The sequence below is a fragment of the Condylostylus longicornis genome, unplaced genomic scaffold (assembly GCF_029603195.1).
Source record: "Condylostylus longicornis isolate FDR11 unplaced genomic scaffold, ASM2960319v2 ptg000168l, whole genome shotgun sequence".
NCBI lineage: Eukaryota > Metazoa > Arthropoda > Insecta > Diptera > Dolichopodidae > Condylostylus > Condylostylus longicornis.
The window spans coordinates 11130-21940 of record NW_026578136.1 but is presented as its reverse complement, the minus strand read 5'-3'; the positions used below and the strand labels follow the sequence as shown (position 1 = coordinate 21940).

Here is a 10811-nt window from a genome sequence, read left to right as displayed (position 1 = left end):
ACACTCAGAAGGCAGCATACACGATGGTAAGCGATTCGACGCACCAACGATCTGTAACGTTCCATTACAGGAGGGTTCTGTGAACAAATTTTTAGTTGACGATAAGGGAGTTCTAATTTTGATCATGTTTGGACTCCCTCCCGTTTATCATCTGGATGACGCGCTTAGAGGTATGGAAATCATAGAAACCAAATTATTGTACAAACGTGTTTCGTTTTCCAGCTGTAATGGCTGCGCTGCGAGTGGTAGACGGACTGAAGGATTTGGGACTCACCGCTGGAATAGGTGTAGCAACGGGCCGCGTCTGGTGCGGAACTGTCGGTTGCAATCTGAGAAAAGAATACACGGCAATGGGTGACACAGTCAACCTGGCAGCACGACTCATGGGGAAGGCGCGAAGCAATGAAATTAATTGCGACCTGGAAACGAAATCCCTGTGCGAGCGTGTAATGGATTTTCGTGCATTACCGCCAGTGAAAATGAAAGGAAAATCCAATCTTGTGCCTGTTTTCCAGCCGATGGGTCAGCTGAGACGACAAGCGATCCTCCAAACAACAACTGGTGTAAGTTTTTGTCAAGTGGACTTCAAGTATGCAAAAGTCCACTTGTAGGAACCAATTTCGACGTGGACGCGCTGGAAATACAAGCGTCGAGTCTACAAGCTCCTCTTTCCTGGATACGAGTATCGATCACCGATTCTCGATTTTGATAAACCGCCATTGGACTTTCCTCTCAAGTGCGGGCCGTTGTTGCCTTGGGAGTACATCGACCCCTGGTTGCCTTCTCTGAGACCGACAATCGATATTGGGGGCGTCGCTGTGATTGTAGGGAAGGAGACTGAGGGAGCCACAGATCTTGTCGAATACGTTTCACAATTGTCGAAAAATCTGGGGAGAAAGATTTTTTTGTGTAGTAATATGGTGAGTAATGTGCAACAAAGTAGCTCGAAGATAGAATTGGCTTCTAGATGGTTTGTCAAACTGTCTAAAGTCAGCATCAACATTTGTTGAAAGCGTTTTAGAAGATGACGATGTTTTTCTGTTATTTGTTTGTCGTCATTATGTGTAGCCGGATTCTACGTTTGTTAATATTGGAAATGTCCCTCTCCTCGCTTGGAGAAAATTATGTACAGAAATGATTACGCAGTGGAGATGGTCACCAGCAAGGGACACGAAAGGATATTCAAAGGTAGATCGTGACAACTCAGTTTATGGACTTGCGAAAGAGCTGATTCATCCTTTGTTTCACTGGTAAGGCTTAACTGAAATTCTATGGTGTACAATATTTTGCAGGCGTCTTCATGAGATGAAATCTGTGATTAATGGTCTGATGCTTCCATATGAAGTACCCGAGAATCAGTTGTTACATCAAGAAAGGGATAAGTCAGCATTCAAATCAAGGAAAGCCATAATGAAACATGGACTTGGGAATGTCTTCAAGAAAGCGTCCCATTTTGTTGCGGCTCTGAAGCGAGACGACCATTCATTAGATTGTACGTTAGGAATGGCAACCAGCTGATTCAATCTCCCTCCTTTCAGTGTCTGATGATGAAACTAAAGATGACGACCGGTCAAAGTCTTCGAACCCTTATCTCCCCTCCTTCACGAATCAATACGATGAGCAATCACTAGCTCCTGTTATTTCTAGTCTCGTTAATGGATTTTCGATGTATGAGTGTACGGTTGTTGTCCTACATGTCCGATCCGGAACGTCGTTGTTCGCCTCAGTAAGTGATCGAAAGTTTCAACTCGTGTAGATTCAAACATCTGACGGACTGATTTTCCTTTTAGATGGATAGCGAATCGTGGAAAGTCGCGCGGCTCGTGGGAAGAGTGGCCATGATGCGACGTCGTCGGAAGATCGAGCTTGATACGAAAGAATTGAAAAAATGGCGTCGCAAACATTCACGCGGCTGTCTGTGGTGTCGCGGGACGCCCGAACCCTGGCGCAACTTAAAGGGAGACCCTTGCTATCCGCAGTGGACGGCCAAATGCAGGCCACCACCCTCGAAATACTTTCCTCCATTTGTTTTTGTCCTCGTGTGCAGGTAAGACTTTGAAGTTCTCTTGATCTCGATTTGTCTGTTCTCATAGTGAAATGACGGGCCATGTTCCAGAACAACAAGAAATCATCGAATGGGCGAGAGAATCAGGTTGTTTGATTCAGATGAGTGAGTTGTTGAGATTTTTCGATTATGATGATGACTTGTTTGCTCCTATCAGGAAGATTATCCCCCGTGGAAACTGGTTCCTATTTGGCACATTGTCTGAATGTGAAGCGATTGTCACTTCCCGATGAATTGATTGAATACGTTTATCGGATATCTGCAGGAACACCAAAGTATATTTATTTGACAGCCCGGCAATTGCTTGATGAGCAGGCAATCCTCATTGAGGAAGTCGGATGGGGGGTCAGAAATCTGAGCAAGAGAGATGCGATCTTAGAACGAAATGGAAGCATCGTGAATTTGAATCTCCATCCTCCAAAGCCTTCGCTTAGCTTGACTCATCCGATATATGATGCTGCAGCTGAAGCGTTGAATGGGACAGAGAGGAAGGAAGACTTTGTTCTGAATGCACAAGAATTGACAGGGACGTTGAACATACCAGATGATGCTGCAACGAGCGCAGATGATAGCGAACGAGGTGAAGATGAAGGAATCGATAAGTTGTATGGCGGAAGATCAAAATGCATCACCGTGTACAAGTTCAAGCAACGGATGCAGGTTGAAAAACCAGCAACAACAGGACCAACAAGAGATCTCACAGCTCGGCGTCCGAGTGTTGTCTCGTCTGCTGGAGATCCTCGACAACAGAGTCCCAAAATGAAATTAGCGATTGATGAATTGAAAGTCTCAGAAATCATGCGCGTTGACCCGAGCAGCGATTGTGAACTGATTGACGGGGTATTTGTGAGACGTCCGAAACGCTCCAGAAAACGAAGTTCGAGTACGAGTTGGGACAACCAGGACGACGAAGATGAAGAAGGCTTAAGAAAATCAACAACTGAAGAATACGATGCGAGAGGGCTCGACGGCAAAGCTGATGATGAGATTTTGGAACATCGTGCTGCTTTCAAGAAATCTTACCGACAGAGAACGGACTCTCTTCTGCGTTATGGACGTGCGAAGTTCGAAGCCCCAGTAAGAGATTTGTACACAACAGAGCGGGGCATAGATGACACGCTGAAAGAACCAGATTGGGAATCAAGTGGACATGATTTCCGAGATCGCGTTCATCCGATAGTGAGAAGACCATTCCTTCCTCCAGGGCCGGAAACTCTTTCAGGGCGCGCAGCTCAACTTCTATTCAAACCTGATCTTGCCGAACCGTTTGAAACCAGTTTTGTGTGTCAAACGCAAGGCAACAGATTGGAAAGGTTAGGCAGCAAGGAGAACTCATCAGGACCATTAACGACAATGCCACCGAGACAAACTCTTGAAGAGCAGGATAAAGAGATCAGAGTGCGCGTTATAAAAGACTTGAAGAGAGTTCCGTTTGTTCCCGAACTGGTGAGTTTCTATGAAGAATGGATTCTATGAAATTGTTTGATGAATGGATTCGTTTCAGCGTGCAGCTGCAATGTGTTTGATGGAACGACTCGAACCGGACGAGCAACTAGCAGCCAAAGTCGCGAGCGTCTTTCCAGTGGCATTCACAGGTTTCGAGCTCCAAGCTGTTTATCCCCGACCGATGACCCCTGAATCGTTAGTGTCTATGAGGCGCATCTGTAGCTGATTGATTGTTTCAGATTCCAAAGAATGATCGATAATCTCATCAAAAAAGAAATGCTAGAGACGTGTGAAGCTCCATCTGAAGATCAACTCCAAGAACTTGACCTCGTCCCTCTTCAACCAAGCGACGCACGGGCTGCCGCTATTGCCCAAAAAGAACAAGCAAGACAACGGAAACTGAAGAAGTCCCAAGACAGCGATGAAGCTAGCTGTTCGTCTAATGACTCGCTTGTCTCAGAAGTTGGGCCCGTACCCAATCGATGGGGCGTGGATGACGATGGAAATCCCCTCTTCTACCGTTTCACAAGTATCGCATTCCAACACGTGAGAATGAAAAACTGAAAAGCTAGCATATGGGTGTGTTTCAGGTTGTCGCTGATTTGTTAATGTCAGCTGAGCGAAATTTCCTTGCCCGTATTTCCCGCAAGGTGATTTGTTTTCGACGGACTTACGGTTTAGGCTTTTTGATGAAACAAATTAATGCTAAGCTGATCGATAGCCCGATGGACACCCATGAAGATCCTGAAGAAGAAGAAGAAGTGGAGGACGCGCCAACCTAAGATGATAAATGAAGAACCAAAACCAAGTGAAAGCGTGTATTTTGTGTCCAGGTATTCTCATCTAACATTAGCTCCAATATGATTAAATGGGGAATTCACGTCATTCATCATTACTAGCTCCAGTCCACTATGGGTAGCCGTGCCTGAATTCCAGCACAAATCAGAACCAGTATTAAAATTCAATGCACATCATCTTCACATTTGACCAGCTGAACGAGATGTTTGTCACTCCATTCAATAAATCGCATGGAAAATTCTCACGATCACATCCTTAAAAAAAACCGTTCCTTGTCGTCCTCATCAACCGAGTTCAATCTCCTTGCGAAGAACTACCTTTCCTCGGTCGAACTCCCTTTATCTCCACAAAACGGGAGGGAAAATCTTCCTCTTGATGTAGCGCCCACGAGTTTATCAGCCGTTTCAACGCTCGATCTGCCCAGCTCTGAAGCCCAAGACTGCGCCTTCAATTTGGCCCCTCTTGTTATGTCTGGTTTGTTCCCTGATGCTGTTGGAGAGACTGAGCTGTCCTCGCTGGCCCCGCTTCTAGATGGTGGAGGAAAAAATCCTGATGGTCTTGAAACCAGCTTGGGGCCAGAGCAACCACCATCGCAGCCTTCAGGATTTCTTGAGTTTCTCAGGCGTCTTGGATGGATAACGATTTCTACTATTTTTCAATTTGGAGCTCTTGCAGGCGATTTTTTGGCGTTGCAAAGCGGCTGGTCCCCAATCTGGATAACGACCGGGACTCTAATCATTCAATTAAGTTCAATTTTTCTTGCTGAATTTTATCACGAGGGAAGACTGGAATCTGCTAAGCGGAAGAAGCCAACAAAACCTTCAGCGGATGATCAACCAGCCGATTGGATTGTTAACAGCGGAGTGAATGCTAGGAGAGATTCAACATTCTTGGAAGGAGTTTGCCTCAACTCAGCTGCTTCCCTTGAATTTAATCCTGAACTCGTCGACATTGTTCTTCCGTTGGCGTTCCTTTACTTCTTAGCGTCCTTTGTTCCATTGACGCTACTGAAAACAAGCCTAACTGAAAACGGCATCTGCGATTCAATATCCTTATTGCCTGCGGTGGCGACTGGAGTTGTCGTTCTAACCACTCAGTACATCAGGGCAACATCAAGAAAATCATTACCTCAATACATCGCGGCAGGTTCATCATCCACACAACTGACACTGAATGCTCAAACAGCGCCGAGCATGATGATGATATTGGAACAGCCTGAATCCTCGCAAGCCTTCTACGAGATGTCCAACTCACCCTCAAACCAGTACTTGTTCTCTGAATACGAGCCACCAATAACGACTTTACACTTGCCGAGAAATTTTGGATTGGTCGCATTATTGCAGGAGTTTTTACAGGAATTATGTTTGTACATCTCCAGCTCTTTCAAAGCTCTATTTGGCGCCTCGGAGACACCACACATTATCATGCTTCTCATTGGTTTCATTGGTTTTGCTAAATTGCAGCTTTCTGCGTTCACAATTGTTCTATTATTTGCTCATATTGTAGTTTCGGTTGTACTGAAGCGAATCATCAACTCCCAAGTTTCAACATTTCTTCTCCGTCATCACCGACTTTCTTTTGAATTTCATTTGGTCATGGTTGAATCAGTTGTTTCTATTCTCTTTCTCCTTCTCTCGTTGAATCAGTTTTTCATAGAATCGTTTTTCCTTTCCGATGTATTAATTTGGAAAGTCACTAAACGGGGTTCCCTCACCTCTCTCCAATTTTTCACATTCTTCTTTTGTATCATTATCCGTTTAGCCTCCCATGCCATCAACAATGGAATGGTCAAATATCCTCAAGAAGATTTTCTTTCTGAACATCCAACATCTCCAACCTATTCCTTGATATCCCTCCCCCCCGGATTCACAACTGCTCCAGTTCTTTCGAACTCTTCCTTGGCTGAAAATGCAAATCGGAGTTCTTCTATGAATCTCGCTGAAGACATTCGCTACAAAGACGGTCTTGCAAAATTCAGATGGGCGGAATTTTGTTCATTGGCGCTTTGGTTTCTCATTGCAGAATTTGCACGTGTCATTTTTGACGTCCTTTCTCACCGTGGAGTCGGCAATTTCGCAGGAGTTATCAACCCCTTCTCTACAGCGCATCTCCATCAAATTAAAGCGCTAATGGTTGAACACCAAACTGCTTATCGTCTCTTCTTGTCATTTCTGTTTCTTCTTGGTCTTCTTCATTCTGTCGTCACTCGAAATCAAACGGTACAAACCCCATCAACTTTGGATGACGACGAGTCCGCCCCAATCGAAATGATCCGGTGTGAAACATCCCAGAGTGCACCAGACCCTCCAAGACCTCTACCATCAATTATCCGTGGACGTTCGAAACATGTCACATTGCCACCAGAAATGGAAAGTTTTCCAATCGTAGAACCGGACAATCTCTACTGGCCCAGTGACGGAGTGCGTTTCGCTCTTCCGAGACTCAATTCGGGAAAATCAGAGGTATTGAACGCGACGCCTACTGAACCAGAAGATGACGTTGGGCTTCTGAGGATGTCGACGAGAGGTAAGCAGTAATATGCATACCATTTAAGTCATCTCTCAATCTCAGCTGAACATCAACGAGGGTCAGTGATTGATGATAATGAGTCGTTCTTGGAGCTTCTGTCAAGAGCCACTAGCCTGGAGAAAACTCCGAACTTGCTAGGAGATGAACCTGATGAGGATACTACTACGTTCATCCGAAGTGACGTCAAGGGAGAGACATTGAGAAGTGAAACGTAACCAACGAATGAGATTTTGAATCAAAATAAAGAAATATTGTAGCAGTGCTTGTTGATGGCGGATTTTTACACCAATGAGAGCTGATTATTGCAATCAATTGGCGATAATAACCAATAAAAAAACAGAGATATTGGAATTGATGTCGTGAAGGGAGGAGGGGGAGGGGAATAGTAGCGAGGGAATTCAAAAAGTGAAAAGTTCACTTAGATGAAAATTCAGTTGGGGAGAGGGAAAGATATTTAGGAAGATGAAAAATATGGAGATCAGCGGTTTCGACGAGGAAGAACTCGTGAGCTTTCCGACTGCTTCTGCTGTTTTCCAGATTTATATGTTTCCGACGCAACATCGTAGCTCAGCCCCGCAATTGCTGCCGCTAAATGCATTTTTCCGTCAGATTTTTCTGAACTGTGTTGTTCATTCCGTTTCAAAATCTTTACATGCTTGACTGGCTGTCCCAACCGCCGCGTTACACCGGGATCAACTGCTTTTTCATCCTCATGCTTTTTTTGCGGGGATGTACGTGGCTGGACATCACTCTTTTCTTCTGATCCAAACATGCTGAACTCCTTTGGCAACTCTTTCGTCCCAGGCTTCAGTCCTCTGGGCGGCCTTCCTGGAGGGGAGATAGAGTCCCTTGTCGAAAATCCAGGTTCTTTTGTAGAAGAGTCTCGTTGATGATGATGATGAAGCCATGAATCCTCATCCTGTTTCCTTGACGGCGTCGAAGTTCGCCATTCTGGAGAGCGATTGAGCCTTCGCGTCGGTCGTTGAACGCCAATCTGTGATGCTAAGGCATCCGCAACAGGATCGTGTCTTGGAGGAGAATGTTGACGAGGCGCAATTATTGGCGCATGAGGCGTGCGCTTCATGATTTGTTTGGCTTGTGGCTTCGCGCCCTCATCAATCCTGTCATCATTATTCATGTCTGGAACGCTTGACGTTTTATTCATCCAGCTCGTTTTCAGACTTCCGGCTTTCCCAACTTTTGGGGAGTCTGCGGGTTCGCCAGGTTGAGCGTCAGGACGCCATAGAGATCCTCGGGACTTCGACCATCCAGAAACCGTTGGGGGCGGGAGTTTGGGACGCACCTTACCTGGAGGTGGAGGGTAGGGGGGGGAGAAGGAGGGGAGAGATCTTCTCATTCGACTCAGTTCGGTCTGTTCTCCATGGAGGTGATGAAAGCTCAGATGGACTCCCATGACGAGCATTCCACTCTGAAGGCCCCTCGATCAATTCTTGATCAGCAGATCTCCCTGGACATGGTAAAGCTGGAGGGAGTAAATCAGCTGGACGACGGAGCGGTCTGGGTCCTTGATTTTCAGGAGAACGGAAAAAATAAACTGAAGGTTGCGTTGGGGGGGGAATCAATGTCGAATTAGGGAGACATTTTGACTCTTCGAATGAAGTTCGGCGGCTCAATCTTCCTGGCTGGAGCGGCCCATAAATAGAAGCGTAAACCGGAGGAGGGACGGGAGCGAAAAGTGGATCTAAGAGGAGAACCAGAAATGATGAGAAGAGGAGATTAAAGAACAAGTACCTTCATAAAGACGATGAGATGGGAAGGGTTGCAGCTCTGAGCTTGTTGCAGTCAAAAGAGAAGTCGATTTGGCAGGGCGTTGAAATGAAGACTGGGACTGTTGTCTCCTAGTCTCCATTGAATTGTCAATCGATTCTTGAGGAACGTGTGTTTCACCGGAGTATTGTTTTTCAGCAGTAATGATAGGAGTGTGATAAAGATGCTCTTCTCTTCTTCGTTTAAAACTGGAATCTGAACTTGAAGCTGATCGCGTTCTCTGAACCACACCTGATACATCTGTTGCTGCAACACGCTCTGACTCCCTGATGTCAGTCGTCACTTCATCAGATAATAATTTTCCAGGGTGATACAGAGGAATTGTTGATTCTGGGACAGGACAAGACGGGGGATGGTGACGAGAAGAGGGCGGTTCAACGGGTGCACGATGAGAAGAACAGGAATGCGCTTTAATTTTTCTTGTGGTGTGTTCCGTATGTTCCGCTAATAGCGAAGGTAACGGAGGCGCTTCATGGCGTAGAAAACCTCGACGATGCTCATCGCTGAATGAAAGACTACCGTCACCACATTCCAGCCACTCAGACGGTCGATCTCGATTATCCCCGTCTTGCCTTTTGAATGGTAACAACGATCGACTTGAGGATGACGGAGAAGAAGGAATCTCCGATACAGTTCTACGATGACTATCAAATGATCGTTGCTCATAGCCTTCGACTCGCTTTATTCCACCTATTTCGGTCTCATAATAGGTCCGACTGCATAACTCAACAGATTGATGAGTCGCAGAATTTTCCTGATGATGAACTGCGTCTGGATAATATGGGACCGGGAGATCTATTGATGTCTCCGCTATGTACTGTTTGAGACTCCATCCTACGACGTCGTGCTGCCACGCATTCAGAAATGGGTTTTGGGACATGAGAGCAGCCAATCCTGTAACGTCTCCTAGTGCGTCGTGGCCATTAGGCATGTGACGATGGAAAATGTCGTGATAGAGAGTCTGGAGCTTGTGGCTTCGGCGAGGATGGTCTCCTGCGAGAGAAAACATCTAGTTCAACGTCCCACGTGGTCTCTAATATGTTCTAATGAAGTATTGCTACCGAACTAACCATCCCATTGCAGGCGACGAGAGAGAATCACGGTGTCAACGATTCCGGCGACGCCAACCTGGAGAAGAACGACGAATATGAAAGAAGTGAAGTGACAAATCGACGTACACTTTCTAAAAAACTCCCAGGAGACTGTCCCAATTTTGTAAATTCTTGTGCAAATAATAACGGTAGATCATAGCGATTTCCGTTATGCGCTACAAACCAAATGGGACAATCTTTGTATGCGCGCCGGGCTGATAGAATCCAATCCCTCCAATCCACTAGAGCTTGATAAAGTGAGACACCTGTTTACAGCAATCAATTATAGATAACGAACAACAAGACCGTACCGTATTCATCAAGAAACGTGTTGGTGATTCCGGTGAGTTCAACAACTGGTTTGGGAACGCTGCGATCTGTATAGACGTAACGATTAAACTCCTTCTCCGGAGAGCCCTCGACCATCTCCCATCGACCAGGTCCCAAATGTTGACTCGTCGCGGCGACAGTCGATCCCAAGGGGGGAAATCCTTGACGCGTCATGAAGTCGTCGTCTGGTCGTCTGTTGGTTGGAGAGATGGCCGGTTCATTTGTGTCACGTCCGAAATGAAAGCGACGACAAATACATGCGATCTGCGTGATGTCGTCTCTTTTAACGTCAAGCCCAGTTGCTTCCAAGTCCCAAAAGAAGCACAAAACTCCAGATGATGTGCGTGGTGGGGGCAAAGTGAATGGAGCTGCTACGAGATGATGTTTATTGGGACTCGCAGCCAAACAAGCGTCTGCAGTTGTGAAGCATTCTACAGTCAATCGCCCCTCGTTCATCATTTTGGCTTCAGTTGCAGCGCGATACAAGGGAACTGCATCTTGTTTTATGACGCGATCCTCGGCTTTCTCTAGTAATCGGATGTTCGCAAGGGGAATGCTTTCCTTAACAGCGTTGACAGTTTCTGATCTGATCCGTTTACCATCCATGCGACAAAGATGGATGCTGCAGACATCTGAAGAAACGGTCAGGATTTCGCCACGCTGTCCTTCGTGCAAATCTTTACGCCCGCCGCAATCAATGATCTCAACTTGATCCCCAATAGAGAAGAAATAATCACTCATCACTTGTGCGTCTGTTGTTGTTG

General features: G+C 46.0%; 1 protein-coding gene across 1 annotated transcript; it reads left to right on the top strand.

Moving 5' to 3' along the window:
- Window positions 1-8: 8 nt before the first annotated feature.
- Window positions 9-1518, top strand: LOC129616269 (uncharacterized; the record flags this gene model as incomplete). The annotated part of the gene is made up of 6 exons (XM_055531833.1): window positions 9-26; window positions 71-170; window positions 223-578; window positions 762-920; window positions 1069-1250; window positions 1293-1518. Coding segments are annotated over 6 exons (1041 nt in total), but the record flags the coding sequence as incomplete, so codon positions are not given.
- Window positions 1519-10811: the final 9293 nt, after the last annotated feature.